Raw genomic sequence first — 26283 nt, 5'->3', positions numbered from 1 at the left:
CTGTTCCTATACCGGGGTAAAGATTAAGACACCAGTGATATTTATTTATAGTGAATGATGAAAAGGCAATGGCAATGTGAAGATATATTTTTCCACACAGCATGTGACTAGTATCTGGAAAGCACTACTTAAGATTCTGGTGAGGCTTATGGAATTGTTGCTTTCAAGAGGGACTTGTGTGATTGAATGCACAAAATTTGCAAGACGAAGTGGAAAGTAAAAGGGGAGTGGGGCTAACAGAGTTGTTCTCTGATATCCGTACAGTAGGAGAGTTCTAATGGCTTCCTCTGTTCTTCGATTTTATGTTGGTGCAGTGATTTTGTTGCAGTTGAACTATGTTTTAGGCTTTATGTTTTTGAAGATTTTTTTTGCTTGAGTAATTTGGGTTGTACATCTAGGCAAGGTTATTAATGGTTACAAAGCAAAAAGCTAGAAATAAAATGCAAATCAGCTATGGTCCAACTGAATGGTGAAGTTGATATGAAGGGAGTGAAAGGAGTTGGTTTCTGATGTTTGACTTATTGTGGTTTACAATCTCAGTTTGCTGATTGGCTCTGTGTTTGGCCGGATCATAGGATGACCAAGGTCCTAGCAATTACAAGGCTGTAGATTTTTGCCTGCCCACTTTAACCTCAGTTATCATCCTACCACTGACCAATCCTTTTACAAGTTTTCATCTACACTTTCATTCTTCTATCTTTACCAGCTTGTCAATTGACCTCTTTTTAAATTGTAAAACATCACTCAAATCCTCCTCTAAAGGAAGCCCTGTTTCTGATAGTATCCATCTGCAGTAGTCTTCACTGGTTCCGAACTCTGAATTTAATTGATCTTTCCACCCTTGCCCTCTTCTGCAAACGCCTTATCGCTCAGTAGGAGATGCTGGTGTAGTGTTTGTGTTACTAGACTTGTAATTGGAAACCAGGTAGGTATTCCAAAGGTCTTGGTTCAAATCCAGTTGGGCAATTAGCAGAATTTAAATTTGATTAATTAATCTGGAATGCAAAGCTAGTTTAAGTAGTTGTAACCGTGATAATTATTATTGATTATGGTAAAAGTTCATTTGGTTCACTAATATCCTTCAGGGATGGAAATTTGGGATTCTTACCCTGACTTTTAATTACCCTTTAAAATGATTAGATTACAATTAGATTAGATTACTTACAGTATGGAAACAGGCCCTTCGGCCCAACAAGTCCACACCGACCCGCCGAAGCGCAACCCACCCAAACCCTTACATCTACCCCTTACCTAACACTACGGGCAACTTAGCATGGCCAATTCACCTAACCTGCACATCTTTGGACTGTGGGAGGAAACCAGAGCACCGGTTTAGATTACTTACAGTGTGGAAACAGGCCCTTCAGCCCAACAAGTCCACAACAACCCTCCGAAGACCCATTCCCCTACATTTACCCCTTCTCCTAACACTACAGGCATGGCCAATTCACCTAACCTGCACAACTTTGGACTGTGGGAGGAAACCGGAGCACCCAGAGGAAACCCACGCATGCACGGGGAGAATGTGCAAACTCCACACAGACAGTTGCCTAAGGCAGGAAATGAACATGGGTCCCTGGCGCTGTGAGGCAGCAGTGCTAACCACTGTGCCACCGTGCTGCCCATAATGATTGGGACAGTTCAAGGACAGCTTAGGATGGGCAGTAAATCCTGGCCTGGCTAATGATATCATGAGAGAAAAAGGCAAATATACTGAAGTGTAGAAGATTGAAGGGTGACCTGATTGAGTTTTTTAAAAGTTTTTTTAAAAAATTGGTAGGGCAAATGATCCAAAAAATCATCTTGTGATATGAATTGGGATTGAAGGGAATATTAAGTTAGAGCTAGAGAATTTAGAAAGGAGTTGAGAAGTCACTTTTTTCAAATGAAGGGCTGTGGAAATCTCCCCACCTGACTGTGGATGGTGGGGACTGTCGGAGTGAAGGATTTGAAGGAATAAGGGAATCAAAGGATGTAGAAAAAAATGATTAAATGGAATTGTAACACACATCAACCATAATGTAACTGAAAGGAGTAGGCTTGAGGGGCCTGATTGGTCTCCTCACTGTTTCTGTGTAAAGTTGTTATAAACTTTTAATTGTGCGGTTTTTGTTTTTGCAGAACACGCTGCAGAAGGGCTGGCCCTGTTGCTGTGTCTATAAAGGATATTAGCCAAGTTGCTGCAATATTTAAAGTGAGGGGCCGCTGTCTGGACTGTCGAAAGTTGTTTGTGGATGACAATCAGATCAATCAGCACACTCAGCAAACCATGCACAATATCCAGTGGATTCGCACCATGGAGAAGGCCATCTTGGAGTTTTGTCACTTCAATGAGAAGAGCAAGACTCCCTCTGATCTCCGTATGCTTTTGGATCAGTCCAAGGCCAAGAAGAACTCTCCGTTCAAAAGACCCTTGGCTGAGACATGTTCTAGTGAGGCTGCCGCACCCAATTCCAGCAAGAGAACCAGGACCGAAAACAACAGCATTCAGTTCAAGGAGGAAAAGGTAGAGGGTGACAACCAGTCAGGAACCAGGGTATGGTACTGTGAATGCCATCAACGGTTTGACAATGAAGAGGCAGTGGAGAAACATGTCATGGCAGCCAATGGCATCCTCCACAAGTGTTTGGTGTGTGGCAAATTGGCACATGATGCTGGAATCATCGCATTGCACATGAGCCGTAGTCATGGGGGTGCCCACTTGACCAACCACCGTTTATGGTGTGAACGTTGCCACATAGAAATCCTAAGGAAAGAGGATCTGATGGCCCACATTGTGAAGTGCCACCGTGGCCATGCTTACTATTATGAGAAGCAAGTGGATAAAGAGGATTTGATGGCTTTTGAGCCTTCTTCATCCAGATCAGTATGGAACTCGATGGATTTGGCAGGCAAAGATGGAGGCCGACTGCAGCTTGACCCAGATAGTCCTGAACCAGAAGCTGTTCTGGCCAGTGGCTCCTGGCAGTGTCGGTTGTGTGAAGAGATGTTTGATTCAGAGGATGGTGTTGCCCAACACTGTAGCTGCTTGGCAAACCACCAGTTTCACAAATACAGCTGTGGCTTGTGCAAGAAACACTTCCATAGAGTGGAAACCTTGTACCGTCACAGTCGTGATCAGCACAACAATGAGCTAAACGTTAAGTACTTCTGTGGATTGTGTGACGACATTGAGTTTGACTCTGAAGGTGAATTTCTTGAGCATTACAAAATTTTCCACAGCACTGATTATGTCTTTGTGGAGCACGGAGATGCTGAGACCATGAAAGAGATAGAGGAAGAAACACCAGAGGAACATTCACTGATGTCCTGTGGGTGTCAGATGCAGTATAAATCCAAAAGATTAAGAAAGAAGGACAGCCAGAGGTGCTTGAGGAACCTGTTTGAACAAGGGGAACTTTGGTTTCGTTGTTCGTGTTCAGCAACAGCGCAATCTGAGGAAGAACTCCGAAATCATCTGGTGGAATGCCATGGGATGAGGAAGGCAGTCACCAGATCCATTACAGTCAAATGCATTTGTGGTAGGGCTTTCAATGACAGTGAAAGTGCCCAAATGCATTACCACGGGAAGCACTGCTCTGTTCAGGAGCAGCAGGCGGTTCCTTCCTTGCCGGTTGATTGTGAAGTTAACACCCCTCATGTGACCACATTACGCAGCAACACCCTGGGAACACCTCAGGATGACAACACAGAGCCTTCATCCAGTCATGAGGTCCTTCCAACAACTGCAGGTAGCCTTTGTATTGCACGTGCCCAGTCCATGCCAGCAAGCAGGTCAGTAGTATCTCTTCCTCAGGAAGGTAGGGAAGTCACTGGTTGTGTCACGGGACAAACGCAGAAAGATAGTGTGCTATGGATTGAACAGAGGGAGGGCATGTTTAGCATAACAGTGTTAACTACTAATCCTGTAGCCCCTATTACAGATGACCAAAATACTTTAAAGATGGCTCACTCTGACTTGCTGGCTCTGGAACTCTTTATTTATAGTGAAATCTATTAATTATATACACTTTGGAGACAGTGGGATTATCTGTCTTTTTATCTTTGTAGGTCCCCTTATTTTCTTCATAACAGCTTGTATTTGTATAGTCTTGGTAATAACATTAAAATCTCTAAAGACACCATTATAGAACATGATAATCTAGCATCCATATTGAGACAAACTGTTCTATCTCCAGGAGAGGTGGGTGAGCATTTGATGCTAGAGATAAAGAGAGTTTGCTGCCACAATGCATGCTGGGTAAAGAGTTCTCCATTCTACGAAAGACATTTCTTTCTCAAAATCTTCTGCTTTCTCACATTAACCAGAGTACATTCACCTCACTGCAGTTTGGGGTCTGAAAGAAAGCAAATTTTAAGGAGAACTGTCATGATCATAATTTTAAGTTCAAAATGTAACAGCTTTGTGCTAGATTGCGTCTTATATTGGTGTAAAAGAGCTTGTTGCATTGAAGGCTGCTTTTATAATTTGTAACTTTTCAATCTCTGATTTTACAGTATCACGTTTTTTCCGTACAAACTATTTTTGACAGTAAGTCGGGGAGATGGGACATGTACTATGGAAACTTCCCAGTGGTTATTGGTTTTTGAAGAAATATGGACTGAGGTTTTCCACTCTGCACATAGAGGTTCACTGTAAGGGCTGGTAGATCCCATGTGAAAATTGCAAAAATGCAATAACACTACCATAAAGGAGAAAATAAGTGAAATCATCAGACAAATTGGATTATAGATTTCGATTTTATTGTCACATATATTGAAGTACAAGAGTACATTGAAAAGTGTATAATGTTCCCACATATGGCACCATCTTAGGTACCTAGGTGTAGGTCCTTCATCAGCGCGAATTGCCTTTAACAGGATTGATAAATTGCGGGTGTTGTGTGGATCATGCAAACTTTCCACTGAATGGGTATAGCAATTTTCTATTAGTGATCTTCTACAGTGCGACTTTCTATAGCACAAAGTTGCAGAGGAACACAACTGCCACGTTATAGCAGAATGACCAGTACAAAAAAAAAGCTGAGTAGTTAGAGAAATGAGAGTTTAAAAGTTAAGCATTACTTCATAGAGTAGTAGAAAAATAAAGAAATAGGTAATAGTTCACATTAAAGTCTTTCGCACTTTAAACTAGTAAAATAGAGGAATAAGTTTAAAGTTCAACAGTCTTTGATGAATCCTCCGCTTATCATTCTCTGCTGTCTGTTTGTGATGCTGCTGCCACAGATACCATCGCTACTGCTGGGACTGTTGTCATTTCGAGAGCTGAGCATTGCAGACCCAGTCAGAGTGCAAACATTTAATACTCTCAACAAATATCAATGTATGTGATAAATACTATGAATTGATGGTGGAGCGAGTGAATGTTTGTAGATGTGGTGCCGGTCAGCAGGCCCTACTGGTCCCGGATGACACTAAACCCCCTCCCGAGTCCCACTGCAACAAGAACAACCACTTCGCCAGTTGTAGCCATCAACAAATCTGCCTATAAAATTTCATGTGTGCAACCACACAGAAACTGGAAAGCATAATGCAGTCTCCTCCAAAATTGTTGACCACAGAACACTGCAGGTGTCCAACTGTAGCCATGCAACAAATAGGGAGCTCAGCCACAAATTGGTGTTAAATGGGGTTTCAATACAGCCAATGTACATAACACTCTGTGCCTAAAAATCAGTTTGATGTGAAAGAAACTAGTAATAAAAAGCAGAGACCCAGTAAAGTATGCTAAAATGAATTTATGTTTTGATTAGTTCATTCCTTACAATGATTTCACCTTGCACACTAATAGGGGTTTCAAATAATTAGGACTTAGCTGTGGAAAAGCTCAGTAATTTGCTTTTGGCTTAACATGCCGACTTCAGGTGAATTTGTCATGTCATCAGTGCAGTCAATAGTGTGGTGCTGGACCAGCACAGCAGTCAGGCAGCATCTGAGAATCAACGTTTCAGGCATAAGCCCTTCATCAGGATGCACCTTTGGTGAAGGGCTTATTCCCGAAACATCAATATTCCTGCTTCTCAGACGCTGCCTGATCTGCTGTGCTTCGCTAGCACCATACTCTTGGCTCTGATCTCCAGTGTCATCAGCCCTGACTTTCTACAATGTCATCAATGCAGTCAAGCAAGTCTTGTGTATTTTTGTGCTGCAGTACAAAATCCTAGAATGTCTACATTGACATTGGGACTGATCATAGCAGTGACCTGCTTCATGCTTTGCCTTCCACCATAACATGCTTTGATTTTCATCATTTTAAAGAGAAATCAGTAAAGTTTGGTTGAAAAACATTTTCTAGTATATGCAGGTCATCCTTGTCATCCACAAGGTTATCCCCATGGACAACAAAAAAACTGCCAAGGACCGCATCCATCGAAATTGATAAGGCAATGTAGGGGAAAAATGGCATCAGAGGCTAACCTTATGAGTGTGCAGATCCTTGACTAACGATTCAGCAGATAATGAGGGTGAGGTGTACTTGTTCAGGATGTGAGAAGACCATTTTGTCACCATTGCTGCAGGTCTGCTTGACTGTAAACTCAAAAGTAGCGTACCTCTGCTCCATTTGATTGCCAGCAATGTTCTCTAAGCTGCATGGCTGTGCAGATACAATTGCCCAAGGTTCCATACATGGGACCATGGTGGAGGCATTGACTTCAGGTTCCAGACGTTGCTGCTGCACATGGACCTGGAAGGCCCGTGCAGCCGGAAAGAAAATGATAGGGAATGCGGCATGACAGATGTGTGAGAGTTTGGCTAATCCAAAGTCACCAGTCTAAAGATTTGGCTGTTTATGAGCATCTTTTTATTAGATCTCGTATTTTGCCACCAGGAGTGAATGGCAACTTTGTATCTGGAGTTTTAGATGATCTGGCAATTTCACTATAGAAACAAGAGACTGACTTAAGCTATCATTTCAGTTCAGGGTCTACCTCTGCTGGTTGACAAGTCAATATTTCCTTCTAGTTATAGGATCAGAAGGAGGCCATCCCAGTGTTTTAGCCTATAAGTGAAGTTAATCCGCACACTCTGTTAGTGTAGCACATTAATTCTTTTGTGGAAAAAGAAAATCTATTGATCTACCATGCTCTTTCCCCAACCTCATCCATTGGAGAGCAAACTCCAGAATTCCACTATTTTTTTATGGAGAAAACTTCCTGACATAAGGTGGCACGGTGGCACAGTGGTTAGCACTGCTGCCTCACAGCGCCAGAGACCCGGGTTCAATTCCCGCCTCAGGCAACTGTGTGGAGTTTGCACATTCTCCCCGTGTCTGCATGGGTTTCCTCCGGGTGCTCCGGTTTCCTCCCACAGTCCAAAGATGTGCGGGTCAGGGGAATTGGCCATGCTAAATTGCCCGTAGTGTTAGGTGAAGGGGTAAATGTAGGGGTATGGGTGGGTTGCGCTTCGGCAGGTCGGTGTGGACTTGTTGGGCCGAAGGGCCTGTTTCCACGCTAAGTAATCTAATCTAATCACTCCGAATGACTTGACTCTAATTTTGAGGTTATCCCCCTTAATTCTGGACCTTTCCACCAAAGGAAATGGCTCCTCTCTAACATACCAACTTTAATCATCTTCAAAACTTCAATCAGTTTACTATTATGAAGATTAAGGTAAAATTGCCATAACCTGACTCGACCATAGGACTGCTGTCTACATTCAAGGGGACAACTGGTGGTTTAACCTGAGGGTCACCATGCCTTAGGTGAGGGAAGAGGTTGAGAAGGAGAGTCCTTCTTTGTCACCTCAGCCGAACCTATGCTTTTGCTATCACTCCGCTTCGCAAGCCAGCTGTCCAGCCAAGGGAGCTCATTATTAATTTTCTTAGTAATATGACCTTTCTCCTTAACCCTTTATAACTCTTGTAGGATGTTACTGAATCTGCATTGTACCCTGTCCAAGACTAAGGTACTCTTTCAGATGTATTATTTCTGTGATGGCCATAGAACTAAACAAATTTACTCCAAATGGGCTTGATACTGACCACGTTCAAATACAAAATACTGAAAATGTTGGAAATACTCAGTTCAGACATTATCTGTGAACAGAGAAAAAGAGTTAATATTTCATCAGAACAGAGACAAGTTTACTAACCTGAAATATTAAATGTGTTTATCTCTGCATAGAGGCTGACAAATTCATTAATAGTGAGTATTTTTGTCTGATCTCTGTGGCAGCCATGTCTTTTGTTTAATCTAGGTTTCAAACTTTTACAAGTTAAATGTCCAAGGCATTTTGAATGGTCCAGACTAATTCAGACTCTATTAGTAGTATATTTTTGTCTAACAGAGTTTAAAAACTAGGGTAATGTATAGGTGCCTGTTCTTGTTAGACATGATTAACTAAAGTGGCTCATTCACGCTTGAAGGTAAAGGTGAGAACCATCACATTATTGAAGAAATAAATGATGATTTAGATAATTTAGATAATAACTTGAAACATCATGGAATGCAATTCTATAGGCCAAGTGCTGTATATGGGATTGGGATAGATAGGTGCTTGATGATAAGTGCAATCACAATGGGCCGAAGAGTGTTTTTCCATGTTGTTGATCTGTATGACATAGTTGTTATATTCTGTCTTCACCTTCCTACTATTGTCACAAGTGGAACTAGACATTTCCCAAACTTGATATCCTATTTGACCATGAGCTGAGAATCTGAACTTAACTCTACTCCATCACTAGGACAGTATACTTTCATGTCCTTAACATTGGCTACATAGAATATATAGCACAAAGGCCATTTGGTGTATCTGGTCATTGTTGGTGTGTATGCTCCACATACACCTTCTCCCACCCCTCTTCCTTAAACTCATTTATCCACCTGCCTTGAAAATGCATCCACCGCAGGTATGTGCACATCAAAATGTTCCTTCAAAGTGGGAAGAGGACGGTACATGTTGCTGATTTCTGTTTGTTGTCCAATGTAAAGTAAGATGTAATATTTTAATTCTGAGAAAAATGTTTTGGTAAAGTTCAGGATAGTTTAGTTTTATCTGACAGTGCAATACTTGTAAACTGAGTAATTTTAATATAACCACCAGTAACCTCCACATTTTAAAAAAAAAAGCAGGAGTGACCAGGGTTGTTTTTGAGGAGAAGTTAAATATGGTTCTTAGGGATAAAGTGATCAAAGAGTGTGGGGAGAAAGCAGGAACTGAGTTCTGAGTTTAAAAATTAGCCGTAATCACATTGAATGGTAGAGCAGGCTGAAAAAGCAGAATGATGTACGTCTGCTCCTATCTAGTGCTTTTCTGTATATAGTTGAATCTTTGACAGTCACCTAACTTTTAACTCCACTGGGTGGGTAGGTTGGATAAAAAATTCCTTAGTACCTTCTTTAAACAATCCATTCTGGATGCAACTGGTAAAAGTTCCCAATTCCTGCTGGAGTCATGATCTTGTGCACTGTTCAGCTGTCCACTGTCTCTAAATCAACGTCCTATGATTGCTGGAGTTGTGAATGAAGCAGGGAGGCCAATCAGGGACTTTGGGGAAAGGTGGGACTAACAGTCTGTGCCCTAAACCAGTGAGATATTCAGACTGAGAAATGTGAATGAAGGTAAAAAGTTGGAATCAAGTTCAGAAAGAGGAATAAAAAGAGGAACAGGAAGTTGGATTCTAAGATAGAGAAAATGGACAGATAGGAGAAGTCTGACAAAAATACAAAATTTGTGCACTAATAATATTCAGTTGTTAACACCCTATTATTGTGGCACTGGAAAGCACAGCAGGTCAGGCAGCATCCAAGGAACAGGACAGTCGACTTTTAGGGCATAAGGTTTGCTTTCCCAGGCCACACATTTTGACTCTAAATCTCCAGCATCTGCAGTCCTCACTTTCTCCAACCCCCTACTATTGTTCAATTTAGCACAGTGTTTCTTGCTATGTAGTGTACTCATACTTTATCCTCATGAATTAATGAAGTTACAAGTTTACAACAATTTGTTTGGAACAATAAAGTCTTTTTTTTCTCCCCTTTTCCCTAACTAATAGAAAAGGAAAGAATAAACCAGGAAGAAGACATAGAGTTGCCTGACTTGGACCTACTACGCACAATGACACATCTTGTATTCATCGATTTGGATAACTGGGCGGGCTTTTTCAACCACTTACCAGGACATCTTAACCAAGGCACATTTTTCTGGGGATTTCAAGGTTAGTTCAAAATATTGATGTTTTTGGGGTGACGGAGGAAGGGAGGGTTGCTTTTGAAGGAGAAAGCTCTTGAAAAATATGTAAAGGTTACATGATACCAGGCTTAACAATGAGGAAACTAAGGTGATTCATAACACGGAGGTAAAAGTATTGAAGGAACAAAAGTCTGATAATACCTCAAATCCTGAAGGTGTACATTCTGGATTTGCCAATGGTATAGATGCAGGGATTGTAGGTGTACTGGCTAACGTTCCCTTGAAACTGCATGGCCGTGCAGTTGCTCCGAGGGTGCGTGTTGAACACTCTGCTAATGAGTTCACTTCTGCATTCTCCTGCCACTGCACATGGACCTCAGAAGGCCTCGTGGTGATTGGAGAAATCAGAGGCAACATGGGCACTAGTTTTGACTTGGCAAAATTTTCGAGATCCTGCAGCAGTCCCAGCAGATTGGAAGTTGAATCCAATACTGTTATTCACTTGGGTTACCAACTTCACATGACCAGGTTTTGGGAGTTGTTGGCAGAGAAGGCAGTCTCTGAATCCTGGCAGTGTGGCAGAGGTGGGTGAATGCATCAAGGCATAAGGCAAGTTCCCAAGCTGCAGATTCTAGTGGGAGGAGATAGATTTTGTTGCATGCAAATAAATAAAAGTACTTTGTGTAAAGTACCTTGCTCAGGATTGACCTGTTAAAATATAGCTGCATTCAGGTATCTGTTGGAACAACAATTTGGCACTGGTTCTTTCAAAGCAGCTGCTGTAGGAACTTCACTCCCTTGCGCACACAGGGCTATGATACAGAACTGCCTTGTCTTTCCATTCTCCAACCAGTGATGACCTTGGTCTGTGCTATCCTGATGGTTACGTTCGTAACAGACTCAGAATTGTGATGTTCACTACTCCTGGTGTTATAAAAAACAGAGCTCAAGTCTGAGTGAGCAAGCTCCCTTCTGGTGACTGTGGGCCCTGCCTGCTTTTTGCAGAAGTTCACCTGTCTACTCAGACTGTGTTCAGCCTCACAGACCAGAGGCACATGAACAGTCCACTGAGCCTCCTACCCAGCAAACTCTCACCCAGACATGCAACAGTTGCCAATCCATTGTACACTTTTACTATATACGGCATACTCACATGTACTATTCCCGACAACTGTATGTCAGATTTTAGCCTTTAACCATCTTAGTGTGAAAGAACAGGCAACAATGTTAGAGCACAGTATACATGTGTGAGCTATATCAACACCAATTTATCATGCTGAATACAATGATTGGCTCACTGTTTAAAATGAATGCTGAGCAGCTGTGAACAAGTCATGGTGAGTAGTAATGTAATTCCTTAAATTAACATTTTAAAATCTCCTGGGTTGATTTCAATAGCCAGAAGGAGATCTATGCTGATTTCAGGAGACTCCCAACCATTCTGGGAGGATTGGAGACTCTATTAATTAGAGGAGGATGGAGAAAGAAAAAGAGAACAGACTGGTTCAGCTGACACCAAACATCAGGAAATTGTTGGGATCTATCATTAAGAATCTCTTGATACACTTGGAAAAGCATAATGTGATTAGAATAAATCGTTATAGTTTGACCAAAGGGAAATCTTCTTTGACATATTTATTGAGGGATTTTTGAGTGTGTAACTCATAGGGCAGATAAAGTGGTAGTTGTGTTATATTTGAATTATCAATTATTATTAGTTAAGGGGCCCCACAGATGATTAGTATGGAAGAGAAGGGCTGATGGTGTTCGGAGCTGGTATTAGCTAATATAGAGCATTGGTTAAAGTATATGGATAAACGAGGCATTTTCAAGTTAATATGCTGTGAGTAATGGAGTGCCATGTGGATTACTGCTGGTGTCTCAGCTTTTTACGATTTATATTAATGGCTTAAACGGAGAGGCAGAATGATATATCTAAGTTTGCTGATGATACAAAGCTGTGAAAACACATTGAGATATAGACAGATTACATGAATGGACCACAAGGTAGAAGATAGTGTATTCTCTTGGAAAGTGTGAGGTTATACACACTGGTTATACAAATGGAAAAATAGATTTTTAAAGTGTGAAACTTTTAAATGTTGATGTTCAGAGACACTTGGAAATACTTGTACAGGGTACGTAAGTTAGCATGCAAGAACAGAGAAGAGAACATTAAGAGAACAAATGTTTTGTTGGTTTTTATTACAAAGGAATTGGAATGTTGGAATGCAATTGATTCTACAATTGTACTGGGTTACTGGTTCCATCCATAAGAATGAAAATGTGTTGCGGAAATGTGCAACAGGTCAGGCAGCATCCAAGAGGCAGGGCTCATGCCCGAAACGTCGATTCTCCTGCTCCTTGGATGCTGCCTGACCTGCTGCACTTTTCCAGCAACACATTTTCAGCTCTGATCTCCAGCATCTGCAGTCCTTACTTTCTCCATCCATAAGAATGACTTCTGTGACAGTGCAGCACACCCTCAGGATTTTAGTAGAGTGTCAGTTTACATTATCATACTCAGATCTTTGAGTGGAAGTTGAATCTACACCTTCTAACTAGGAAGCAAGATTGTTAATCGATGACCAGCATTAAAATCATGAACATGTATCTGTGCTGTTCCATAGCACTAAACCTACTATAGGCAGAATAATTTGCTCTTGTCTGTGTGTTTTTTTAAAACTACAAAAACATTTCACCTTTTGCTCTGCGAAATCATGGAGTTTTTACAACATAGAAAGAGGACCTTTGGCCCATTGTGCCTGCACCAGCCATCAAGCATCCATCTATTTTAATTCTGTTGCCCACACTTGACCCATCATCTTTTATTCTTTGGTGTTTTAGATGCCTTGAGGATTGTTGTCTCTATTAGCCTTTTTAGGCAGTAAGTTCAGATACCCACTCCCACCTGGGTAGAAAATAAATTCCTTGTATCTTCTCTATATCTTCTGTTCCTTAACTTGAATCTCCTCCCTTGGCTCCCACATGGGCCTGGTTACTTGTACACTGTCATGCCTCCGAAAACCACTAACAACTTCTCCTTCTCCATGCTAATTTAAGTATATTATAGTCCCACTCCCTGCCTTAGATACCTACATCTTCCTTCACTTGAGCGAATACAGATTCAAAGTGCTCACTTGAAACTCAGTGATGTCTTCTGGTTTCTCACACACGGTTCCTAATGCGCTTTACTGTTTTCCTGGTTATTTTCTTGTCTCCTCTTCACTCTCCTAATGTATTTCTTTAAGTGACCCCTGCATTTTCTATATTCCTCTCGAAGTATACAATTTTAGCCTTTGATATATGCCATATACTTCTTTTTCTTGCTTATCCAATGTTGTATATCCCTTACCATCCAAGCTTCTCTGGACTTGTTGATCCCACCTTCTCCTGTATGGAAACATATTGACCCTGCACATTCAAAATTACCCTTTTGGATCACTTCCATGGCTTCGATATGGATTTTCCTGCAAATAGCTGTTCCCAGGCCATTTTGGCCAGATCTTGACTAGTACTAAAATAAGCCTTCCCCAACTTCAGGGCCTTTGTTTCTGGTACATGTTTGTTTTTATACCTTAAGTATAAAGTACCTTAAATCTTATTGAATTATGGTCACTTCCACTAAAATATCCCATCCACCACTTGCCTGGCTTTGTTCCCTAAAATTAGGTTCCGTTTTGCTCCCTGACTTGTAAGATTTTAAACAGTCTGGTTTAAACAGTTCTCCTGGGTGCGTTTTAAGAATTCTGCTCCTTCTAAATCTTTCAAACTTTGTCTGTCCTACATAACATTGGGCAAGTTGAAATCTCTTATTACCCTATTTTCTATTTGTCCCTGATTGTTCAGAGGTCTGTAGTACACCTTTTGCAAAGTGCCCCCTTTTTATTTTGAAGTTCTATCCAGACAGCTTCATTTTGGGAACCTACAAAGATACCATCCCTTCTTATTGCAGTAATTGATTCCTTGATCAATATTGTGACGCCACCTCTTTTATATCACACCTCTGTTTTACCTAAAGAATCTATATTCCATCCTGCCAGTCCTGCCCTTCCCTCAGCAATGTCTCCATGATAGCAATCATATCACATCCCCACGTGTTAATCAGCGCCTTACTCACAGGGCTCCTTGTATCAATTCAAAGTAAAGGTTCCTTGTCATGCTCCCATGTGCATTAACTTATCTATATTTACACTACCTTCAAGACTGATTTAGTGGTTCTTTTTAACTTGTCTGCACATCACCCCCAACGGTATCTCCGTATCCCATTCCCTTTCTAATTAATTTTAAATATCCATTCATCACACAAGCAACCGCTCCCGTCCTGCAAAAATGTTTATCTCTCCAGTCTGGTGCAACCTTCAAGTAAGATTGAATGTTTTCTCTTGCTTTTGAGCTCCACACCCACCAATTTTCATCAATTCTTTGCTTGTTTCCCTTTTAGTCTTTTAAAGAATTAACGTGACATCCTATTTTGGAGTCTTTGTATATTTCAAAATCACTCACTCTGGGCTTTTATTCAGATCATTAATGTGTGACATTATGTAGCACTTTGAACCTTGAAAGATGTCCCAATGCACTTTACAGGAGCGTTATCAAACAAAGTTTTATGTCGAAGTGGCCGGGCTAATCCCTGTGTAAAATCTTTGCCCACTTGTAGCCATCTGAAAACCAGTCAACTTTTTTGTTAACATTTTAGAAGGCACAAAACCTCATTTGCTGTCATCTCCACAGACATTATACCCTTAAAGTAAACTTAAGTTATTACTTTAACATAAGATAGATCAGGTTTCGGGTAGGAACAGGGAGAAAATTTTAACTTCATGCTTATTAAATTTAAATACAATGTTAGGAGTAAGTAATACCCATTTAATTCCTGAGTGAGAGTTTCCTAGGTGTGCAAAAGCAGCTGTATGCTTTCGTTGAGATTGTTAGATTATGAGAGTTGCAAGTCTCAACATCCTTTCCTTAGCAATGACTTATGTGGGTTTTTTTAAAAATCCTCATCTGTTCTTATTATTTAAATTGTTTTTCTAATTCATTTTCCATAGGTGGAAAGACCAATTGGAAGCCACCAGAAAACTGTCCTGTCTACAATTTTCTCGTCAACACTGGATGTTTTTTCCTTCATCCACGATGCAGTACTAGGAAGGATGCTGCTGATTTTGCCATCTGCATGCATGTTTGTGTTCTTTGCTTTTTAAAGAAAACTTGTCTTATTATGCAAATCAATAGCTAGAGATAATTGTTCATGTTGCGAGGTTTGAGAAAAGCCAAGTCTTGTTTTCTTTTTAGTTGGGACCATGATGAATTGGGTTCTGAAATGAAAATGCCAAGTTGCAAAGATCTCTAAGTAATGACAAACTTTACGGGGCACTGGAATGCAAGAGGCAGCTTAGAAATCCCAGAATGAGTTTGGATGTAACTATGACTGAGCTGAATGGTGGCAGTTAAGTCAGGAACTTGGATTTATGTGTTTGTTTTCACACTGTTGTGCTATCCTGAAGTGCCAAGGACGTCCTTTTGAAGTATAATATAGGGAATGCAGTGACCAATTTATAAGCAGCACCTCCCCAGTAAGCAGCAGTGTAATAGTGAGTGGCTAATCCGTTTTAGATGTCATTTGAAAGCTAAATATTTTGACTAGGTTGCAGGAGTGGGCCATTTAACCCTTTGAATCTGTTCTGCCATTCATTGTGTTCTTGCTTTTCCTGAAGAAGGGCTCATGCCCAAAACGTCGATTCTCCTGCTCCTTGGATGCTGTCTGACCTGTTGCGCTTTTCCAGCAACACATTTTCAGCTTACTTGCTTTTCAGCCTAACTCCATATATCTGCTTTTGTCCCCTAAGTCCATGCAAGGGGTCACATAGACACCTGGAGGTTAAAATTAAGGACAGTTAGCCATAGTCCAGAAAGGGCTATGGGCATCTCTCTCCATTATGAAATAGACAACTGGTGATATGTAACTGGAAGGAATCTCCTCCAGAAGGCTCCATGAACTGTTATTGAATTGAACTCACACCACTGGCATTTCTTTGCATCACACTTTAGCCACCTGAGCTAACTGAGCAATGTGGGAAGGGAGGCAAGTGCAGCTCACTTACTGAATGCATGAATTAAATTACCTACCTCGCCTATCATTGTGCCATAATCTTTGAAACAGTTGCCATGAATGTTTGGCATTGCTTCTGTCACTGCATTGTGTAATCATCAACTAAAAAACAAAACTATTCCCATTGCATTGACCACCCACATTTGTACTGGAAGCACTAACACTTGACACAATCCAATAGGTATTTCTCCATTTTAAAAAAGCTTTGTGGTTTTAAAGAAAGCTTTACATTTTGATAATTTTTTTATGACCATGGGACATATCAAAGTGCTTTACAGCCAGTGAAGTATATTGGAAGCATATTCAGAAATTGTTGTAATGTAGGAAAAGGCAGTATTGGTCCTCAAGCTGTTCACACCTCACTAAGGTGGAAGTAGCCTAATGGTGAGCAGCAGGAAGAATCTGGCTAGCACTTAGTGCGATTTACTATTCTTTTTAAGAAAAAACAATTTGAACCCCTAATTTTGATTTTACTGCATCCGACAAACAAATTGCATGACCATGATGGAGACCATCTTCAAGGTTGTTATATGTAACTCAATCCAGGGGAAACTTGACCCTTGACCCTGCCACAGGAGGTCCATTGAGAGCAATGGCAGGTACCTAAGATCTAACTTGGATAGTCATTTCAGAAAGTTGGTCGACCATTTATTTGCTGAACCCCTTGTTCATGGTGGTTCAGTGATTAGCACTGCTGTGTCTCAGCGCCAGGGTCTCCGTTTGATTCCACCATCAGGTGGAGTCTGCACATTGTTCCTGTGTCTACATGGGTTTCCTCCTCATGCTTCAGTTTCCTCACAGTAGAAAGATATGCAAGTTAGGTGGATTAGCCATGTTCAATTTCCCATAGTATTCAGGGAGATGGATTAACACTGGGAAATGCAAGGTTACAGGGATAGGGGAGGTAGTGGTTCTGCATGGGATGGTCTTCACAAGGTTAGTATGGTCTCAACGGGCTGAGTGGTCTCATTCTGCTCTGTAGGGATCCTATGAAATCTCAAATAACCCATGTTCTGTTTTGCTTGTCAATATTAATAACCAGTAGGGAGAAGGGCAAACAGAAATCACAGAATCGTACAGCACTAAAGAAGACTATTTGACCCATTGTGTCTGAGCTTACCTTCTGCCACTTTAACTTTACTAACTGTCAAGGCCCCTCTAAATACCACTTAATCTTTCTGCTATAAAGTGAACAAGGCTTGCCTCTTCAGTCTCTGTATAACAGACTTGCCTTGTTCCTTACACCATTTTAGTAAATCTGTGTCCTCTCAAAGCCTTTGCATTCTTCCTAAATTGTGTCTGGAATTAGTCACAATACAGCATCTGACTCCAAGCCACTGATTTAAAAATGTTTCACTTTGTTCCTTCATTTTGTATTCTGTGTCACCTTTTGTAAACTTGGAAATACTGCAGTTTTTGGCTTCCTCAACTTCTGTATCTTCAAAGGTTTATGTGTCGGAATTCTCAGGTATTTTTCCCAGGCATCCGTTACTATTGTACCCATTAAATGATATCATTGAGGAATAGACAGTTTGAACTTATAACAAATGATAGACAGTTAACATTTTTTTGTCTCTCTCTTTTTTCCAACTGCTCCTTCCTTTTATCCTTGTGTCACCTTCACCCCTAATTTTACAGGCTGGCCGTATGGATGAGCAATTGCCAAAGCATATCCCTTTCACCGTACTCTCTGGAGACAAGGGCTTTGAGGAACTGAAGAATCAGTTGAAGAAAACGATGCGTCCTGGCCACGTTCTAAATCCCCACCAGATGGAAGGGGAGCTGATGTGTGCCTTACTGAATAGTATATCAGATATTGGGAAAGGTGGGGCTGAAGCAAAAAGATAATTGAAAAAAAAAGGTTAAATCCCATGACACTGCTTATCTGGAATAAATGCGTCTATGACTCCTACATTGATATTAGATGTAATTCTTTACTTTGGCTACCATAGCATTTTTGAGATACTTTTCTGAAGTTGTTAAAGTGTAGCTGTCAGTGAGAATTTCTCCATTTGGCTGTTTAGTTAGAAAGCTGCCACCAAACTAATAGCATAAACAAAAGCAAACTACACCAGTGACTGCCAGAAATCTGACATAAAGACAAAATGCTGGAAATACGCAATACTTCTTGCAGAATCTGTAGCGAGGGCAAAGGAGAGGTCAATAACAGGTTCTAAGTAAGACCAAAAAGAGAGAAGTGTGTGTTCAAGAGAGCAGGAGTGATTAAAGTAAACTGGGGGGACAGTTTGATGCATAGTTAATTGACAGGTGCATGAAGACTTCAACTTTGTAGATGAGTAAAATAATGAAGACTAAATTTCAACTTTTTTTTACTATAAATTGGGATTCTACACTTCCTTATTAATGAATTTAAAAGAAATTTGGACCTTGGGAAATAGCCACTGGATCCTTACGGTACTTAAGGCAGTAACAAAGTGGTCATTTCACTGGGTTACCTAATCCAGAACCTCAAGAATATTATCATATACTTGTTCAGTTCCAGGAATATGTTCTGGAAGCCCCATGGAAGACAGTGAAATTTGAATTCAATTTTTTTAAAAAAAGCTGGAATAAAGAAAAACTAACCTAATGATGGCTATTTAACCACTTTCAATTCTCATAAAAATTTGTCTTCTTCACTAATGTCCTTTGGGAATGGGAATCTACTGTTCTAACCTACTCTGGTCATCAACAATGTGATTCACAGCAATGTGGTTAACTTTGGATTATCAAACACCTAACTAATTTAATCTTAAACTCCTCTGATCATTCAGTGAGTAGCCATGCATGTACCAGGTTTTTATTTATTCATTCATGGGATATGGATTTATTGCCCATCCCCAGTTTCTTAGAATGTTATAAAGAGTTAACCCCATTGCTGTTGGTCTGGAGTCATATGTAGGCCAGAGCAGGTAAGAATGGCAGATTTCAAACAGTTCTCCAGTTTCCTTTTGAAAGTTGCTGTTGAATATCCCAGATTATCATAACTCACTGAATAAAATAAATCTGAAAAGAGTACAGAGGCCTTTTTTAAAAATTCCTCTCAGATTTGACCCTTCTCTGACTGATATCACCTGTCTTCTCGGCAGTGGGAAATTGTCACTCCTTATTTACTCTTGTGATCTCTCGGATAATTATTCAACACCGTTGCTACTATTCTGCACACAGGAGAATGATTCTATCTTCTCCAGACTCTCCAAGTAACACAAAGTATGCTGTTTGTTCTTTAGGGTAAGAATAATTGAGGTCATCATCTGAGGGTTTACTAGGGTTCTAGTCGGTATGAAGATGATTGCGAAGGCTAATCTGCACCCACAAGATTCTGCTGCAGATACCAGAATACTAGACACAGTTGAGTTTTAGACAAGCTGCTAGACCTCTCCTTGCATTTCTCTCTGTCTCTGATGAGGACCTGGCTTCAAAGGGGTCATTATCAAAATTCCTTAGCAAAGTACTTTGAGGTCCTTGTTCTTTGAGCCATCATTAAAATATACCCAGTACATGCAATAGTCGATTTATTTTGAGAAGGAAATGTAAGGCATACTGGCTACATGGTCAGCCTGCCCTAATTGTGACTGAGTGATAGGAATGTTTGCGTTGCCACCTCAGATGAGAATGTGTCTGCTCCTTTGTCCTGCCATCAAATCTTCAAAAGCTTCCAAAAAGAATTCAAATGAACGTTGTTGAGCTAATTAGCCTGATTGTACTACACAGTCCATGTCTTGTGTGAGTAGAGTGGGAGGTCTTTCAGCTTGGTGGGCAAACTCGCTATCATTTTTTTCTGGAGTGATATTCCTTCTGCTGAAGGCTACACTTGCTTTGGTAACTATCTCATATGAGTTCTTGCATATGATTGACCAACAATACAAGACAGCTCTTGAGAACATGTTGTACATTCTTTCAAGTGCTGCCTAATGGAACGTTGTATTATCTTGAGCATTAAATTTCCCAAAGGCCATGTTCCAATAACTCTGAGCAACCCATTCCAAAATATAAGCATTTTGTTTTTCTTATTTTCTTTCAAATCCTGGTAGAGTGTGATTCCAGACTTGGTCGGCTATAAAGTGTAGTGCAGACATATTTGAATTATCTGGTCGAGTGGGGGAAGGGCAAATAGTGGCCTACATAAGCATGAGAAGCCTGGTCTATCGTAAAATATATGTAATGCTGAAAGGCCAGCAATTAAAGGAACTGAGAAGGGGGCAGTTGAACACGACTTGCAGTGATGTGGAGTTGCTCTTGAAACCGATGGGCATTAGTTCAATTATGTAGAAATTCTGATCTACTGAACTTGAGCAAGCAGCTTGATGTTTGTAACTGTGTATTAGACATTAAACACTTTTGGTTCCTCTGACCTCCAGGCCATGGCAGATGCATTGTTAACTTTGTTTTCTCTCTTGGGCTCCAGACAGTGATGATGAAGATGAAGTCCTCCAAAAAACGCTGGTATTGAGTTTGCAGGAGTCTATGGAAAAGCAGGAAACATCTCAAGAAGGTGCTCTTTCTGTCTTTGTAATCTACCATTTTTATTTGAGGAATTCTTTACTGAACTTAATGATCTTGGGTCTAGGTTGATGGCTCTTGGAGTTCCAGCTCCAAACCAGAACTTAAGAAGGACAAAAGATGATTTTTATCAAAGATAAATAAACTAAAAGGGAAAACAAGTGAATGGTTGCTGATTCTTTTGCAGGAAAGCAAAAAAAAAAATTTCCAGTTTGGTAGTGAAACGTTGCAAGTTGAGTTGAGGAAGTATGGGCTATTGGTTAGGCCCCAGTTGGAATATTGTCAGACTTTGGACACCCCACTTTACCAAGGTTGTCAAGACCTTGGAGAGGTGCTGAAGAAATGTGTAAAAATAGTAACGGGGATGTGGAGTGGAACAGTTTGTGTGAAGAACAACAAACTGGAATTGTGCATTCTGATAGAAATTGTGAAGGGTCTTGCCAGGTTAAATATTAGTGGGCACCGAACACAGATTTAAGGGAATTGGCAACAAAAAAAAGCAACAATTTGTCTTAATTATAATCTGGAATACACCGTCTGAAACGGCAGTGGAAGCAAATTTCATTTTTTAAAAGAGAATTGGATAAATACTTGAAAAGGGAGTGGTTTGCATGGCTATGTATAAAGAGCAAGGCATAGATATTCCAAAGAGCATACACAGGCATTGTGAGCCGAATGGCATCCCCCTGTGCTGTGGGGTTCTAAACAATCATTCTATTTCAGCCAAAGAATAAAGTTTGTTATGTCTGTTATTTGTTCAGATGCTATTATCGAAGAAGCCATTTTGCGGAGCTTAGAAGAACAATGATTAAGGAGCCGTGATGGAATGGAGGAGTGAAATGCAAACCCCAGTCATGCAGATCAGCAAGAGTGCAGCGATGGCAAACAAACCATGAGGAACAGAAGAAACATGTTTTAGCACTCCTCCTAAGATGGAGAGCTGCCTTTCTTTTCCCGACCTCTCTGCAACTGGGAAGAAAGATTGCTTTCATAGCCCCTGGAAAGATTGAGGACAAGATAACTTTTGCTTGGTGGGAGAACGGAAACCTGCAGATGAGGCAGAGCGAGCACAAGGTTAAAGTGTCTGGGTTGCAGTGGCACTTTATGCAGGTCGCTTGTTCCAACGTAAAGTGAACAGTGAGAGGCTTAATCTGACAGTAAGTTTTTCATGTCCTATCATGGGCACCCTTAAGAATGCCATAGCAACTAAGCATGATCAGCACTTGAGGGTTCAGTAGAGAATATCTACACATGCAGAGAGGAATAAGCATGATTTATTCAGGAATACAGCCATGGAGGGGAGCTCAGCAACAAGTGTTTAATCTAACAAACCTAGCTACAACATTTTATTTTCCACTATATTTGTCAGATAACAGCTTCACAAAATAGAGCAGTTTTTGAACATATATTACGAATGTGAAAACATGAAAATTTTTTTTTAAAAAAGGGTTGTTGTAAATGTGTAATGTGAAAGGTTTGGAAATGAAGCATGGAGAGCAAAGCAGTAAGTTCCTGGATTGGAATGTTGGTGTTAGAAATTAACAAGTTGTAAATTTTAATGTAACTTTCAATAAAGGATTCTAAATGCTTGAGATCTAGTTAATTGTATGGTTTCTAATCCAAATAGAAACTGAAAAACTCTGTAGCTGATGCAGACATGTTGCACTAACAAGCAAAGCACACATTAGGTACTGATCTGAAACAGGGCAGTAACAACTCTAACACACAGTTCTCCATTTCCCATCTGTTAGAATAACATAACAACTAAGCATGATTGGTACTTAGGGCTTAGTAGAAAACATCTATACAGACTCTGAGTTAACCACAGACAAACAAAAAGTGAGGAACCGCATGTGATGAAAGTTTTGTGAAGTTTTTGTAATAACTTCTCCCAATTGATCAGTCTCTCAGCTTATGCTCCTGAGTTATAATGAATACTGTTCTATGTAAAACAGCAATAACTATTTGTTACTAACTAAAATTACCATACACAATTCTAAGAATGGCAATAATCCAAACTTTTAAAACCATTAACTATTGGACTATTACCCCAAAATCCTCCTCCTCCTCCCCCCAAGCCAGCATTTAAACCTGACAAACAAGGCAAAAGTCAAGAATAGAGTGGTACTGAAAAAGCACAGCAGGTCAGGCAGCATTGGAGGAGCAGGAAAATGACATTTCTGGCAAAATCCCTTCATCAGGAATGAGGCAGGGAGCTTCCAGGATGGAGAGATAAATGGGAGGGGGTGGGGCTGGGGAGAAGATAGCTAAGAATGCAACAGGTGGATGGAGTGGGGATGCAGGTGAGAGGAGGGTGGAGCAGATAGGTAGGAAGGAAGATTGACAGGTGGGATAGGTCATAAGGATGGTGCTGAGCTGGAAGGTTGGAATTGGGTAAGGTGGGGGCGGGGTGGAAATGAGGAAACTGGTGAAGAGCGCTTCAGGGAACATCTCTGGGACACCAGCACCAACCAACCTCACCACCCCATGGCCAAACATTTTAATTCCCCATCCTACTCTGCCGAGGACATGCAGATCCTGGGCTGCCTCCATCACCATTCCCTCACCACCCAATGCCTGGAGGAAGAACGCCTCATCTTTTGTCTCAGAACACATCAACCCCAGGGTGTCAATGTGGCCTTCATCAGTTTCCTTATTTCCCCTCCCCCGCCCGCCCCGCACCTTACCCCAGTTCCAACCTTCCAGCTCAGCACCATCCTTATGACCTGTCCTGTCAATCTTCCTTCCCACCCTATTCACTCCACCCTCTGACCTATCACCTTCATCCCCACTCCATCCACCTGTTGCATTCTTAGCTATCTTTTCCCCGGCCCCACCTCCCTCCCATTTATCTCTCCATCCTGGAAGCTCCCTGCCTCATTCCTGATGAAGGGCTTTTGCCCGAAATGTCAGTTTCCTGCTCCTCCGATGCTGCCTGACCTGCTGTGCTTTTCGAGCACCACTGTAATCTTGACTCTGATCTCCAGCATCTGCAGTCCTCACTTTCGCCTAAACAAGAAGAAAGGTTAATAGTGAAGGTTAGACATTAGGTTAAAGAGAAAGATGGCAAGCAACGATGCTTGACTCAGACTGTTTGAATCTCAGGCTAACAATACCAACCTCCAAAATGTTAAACCCCTCTGAGCAGCTCTGTGACACTTTGTTGAGGAAAGAGATTAAGCCTTTGAAAGAGTTAATGAGTTGGGTTGGTTCCTCATGGTATCCTACCATTCGGACACACTCCTTGCCAAAAATGGTTTTCTAGTTTGACCTTTACTGCTCCAGTTATAGTTATCTGTTGTTTACTTCAAGCACTGTCTCCCATGGTTTCCAAACAAGTGAATACTCACAACCTGTGTCCTTCCTTGGACCTCACTGCTCAAGCTCTAGCCATTGACTCTTCTCGCAGCTCTGCAGGGTTTTTACAACTCTATTCTTCCCTTTCCCTTATATTTTTATCCACCAGATTGTAATTTTTTTACTGGTTGATTTTCCACCTTTTTAAAATATAGAGTCATAGAGATGTACAGCATGGAAACAGACCCTCGGTCTAACCCATCCATGCTGACCAGATATCCCAACCCAATCTAGTCCCACCTGCCAGTACCCGGCCCATATCCCTCCAAACCCTTCCTATTCATATACCCATCCAAATGCCTCTTAAATGTTGCAATTGGACCAGCCTCCACCACATTCTCTGGCAGCTCATTCCATACACATACCCCACCCTCTGCGTGACAAAGTTACCCCGTAGGTCTCTTTTATATCTTTCCCCTCTCCCCCTAAATCTATACCCTCTAGTTCTGGACTCCCCCACCCCAGGGAAAAGACCTTGTTTATTTATCCTATGCGTGCCCCTCATGATTTTATGAAGCTCTATAAGGTCACCCCTCAGCTTCAAATGTTCCAGGGAATACAGCCCCAGCCTGGTCAGCCTCTCCCTGTAGCTTAAACCCTCCAATCCTGGCAACATCCTTTTAAATCTTTTCTGAACCCTTTCAAGTTTCACAACATCCTTCCAATAGGAGGGAGACCAGAACTGTGCACAATATTCCAAAAGTGACCGAACCAATGCCCTGTACAGCCGCAACATGACCCAACTCCTGTACTCAATACTCTGACATACCAAACACCCCCTTCACTATCCTATCTACTTGTGACTTTACTTTCAAGGAACTATGAACCTACACATTTTTAGAAAAAATGTAGGGAGTGATGAGCTTTCAGGGGAATGTAGCACAAATAGCCAAGTTTCTGGTACCAAGAATGGCTCTACTGTAATGAGGGGTAAGTCAGGTTCCAAGTGATCGATTGTGTTAGGGGACTCTGGTCAAAGGCACAGACAGATGTTTTTGCGGTCAGCAGCAAAAAATCAGAATGGTGCGTTGCCTCTCTGGTTCCAGGATTAGGATGTTTCAGAGAGGATGCAGAATGTTCTTGAAGGAGAGAGGGGCCAACACGAGGTTATTGTCCATATTGGAACCAATGACATAGGAAGGGCAAAGGATGAGATTGTGAAGGGAAAATATAGAATGTTAGGCACGAATTTAAAAAGGAAGTCCTTGAGGGTAATAATATCTGGTTTATTCCTGGTGCTATGAGCTAGTGAGGGGAGGAATAGAAAGATAGAGCAGATGAATGTGTAGCTAAGGAGCTAGTGCTGGGGAGAAGAGTTCACATTTTTGGATCATTAGAATCTCTTCTGGGATAGAATTGACCTGTACAAGAAGGACAGAGTGCACCTCAATTGGAAGGGGACTAATATACTCGCAGGGAGATTTTTATCACAAAGCTGGTCCTTTTTCTAAAAGCTTTCCCTTTTCTCAAGAATACTGTGTCCTTGGTTTTTTTCAGAGAAGTCATAAAACCCTCCCGGCTCTGAGGTGGCTGGTTTGGTACAGAGATGAAAAAAGATTTTGAGAGGCTTTTTTTTTTAAAAGTAAACAGACAAGACTTCAGGCCAAAGTGGTCATGTTTTAGAAGTGGCCTGTATAATGAAAGGAGAGTGGTCAGCTCTCTAGCTGAGCAGTTCAGTCCAGAATGGGTTAAAGTTCAGCTGTGAGCTGTGTGGAAACAGGTTGTTAAACTCTCTCTCTTTCTGCCCTTGTAACTTCAACCTGTAAGCATTTGCCCCATTTTGTCTGTTTTTAAGGGGGTTTGCTTATTGGGAATGTTGTGTATATTCAGAACAGCATAATTAAGTCTACTTTGGATGGACTGCGTTCTATTGGAGTTCTTTATTCTGTTCTTTGTGTTACATTGTGTAATTGTGTGAATAAATTTTTGTCTGTTTTAAACCCTGGTAGTCAACCTAGCTATCTTACTCCAGATAATTTTCACTGTACACTTACCCAAACAAATTGTATAGTTATGGTCTGGGCTGCCTGCTTAAAAATGTTTTGAGTGGTCTGGCCTATCCCATAACAATTTGCTAGAGCTGCCCGAGAGGATTTAAACTAGTAAAGTGGGGGTGGGTGGGACCCAGGAAAATAGTGAGGAAAGAGATCAAATCTGACACTGGTACAGTTGGGAAAAGG

The 26283-nt window shown here is 41.1% G+C and overlaps 1 protein-coding gene across 5 annotated transcripts in view; it reads left to right on the top strand.

The window, feature by feature from the left end:
* The window catches only part of znf451 (zinc finger protein 451), an 88739-nt gene extending 66395 nt beyond the window's left edge, over positions 1–22344 (top strand). For all 5 annotated transcript variants that reach the window (XM_060852061.1, XM_060852051.1, XM_060852042.1 and 2 more), the window contains exons 10-15: positions 2122–3731; positions 9995–10156; positions 15183–15313; positions 17882–18068; positions 20652–20738; positions 21508–22344. In XM_060852061.1, the coding sequence (XP_060708044.1) occupies positions 2122–3731; positions 9995–10156; positions 15183–15313; positions 17882–18068; positions 20652–20738; positions 21508–21554 (2224 nt within the window). In that variant the 3' untranslated portion in view covers positions 21555–22344. The remainder of the gene's footprint in view (positions 1–2121; positions 3732–9994; positions 10157–15182; positions 15314–17881; positions 18069–20651; positions 20739–21507) is intronic.
* The last annotated feature ends 3939 nt before the right edge of the window (positions 22345–26283 follow it).

The sequence above is a fragment of the Hemiscyllium ocellatum genome, chromosome 3 (genome assembly GCF_020745735.1).
Source record: "Hemiscyllium ocellatum isolate sHemOce1 chromosome 3, sHemOce1.pat.X.cur, whole genome shotgun sequence".
Lineage (NCBI taxonomy): Eukaryota > Metazoa > Chordata > Chondrichthyes > Orectolobiformes > Hemiscylliidae > Hemiscyllium > Hemiscyllium ocellatum.
The sequence above is the reverse complement of the archived record's forward strand: the minus strand, read 5'-3'. Positions and strand labels throughout refer to the sequence as shown.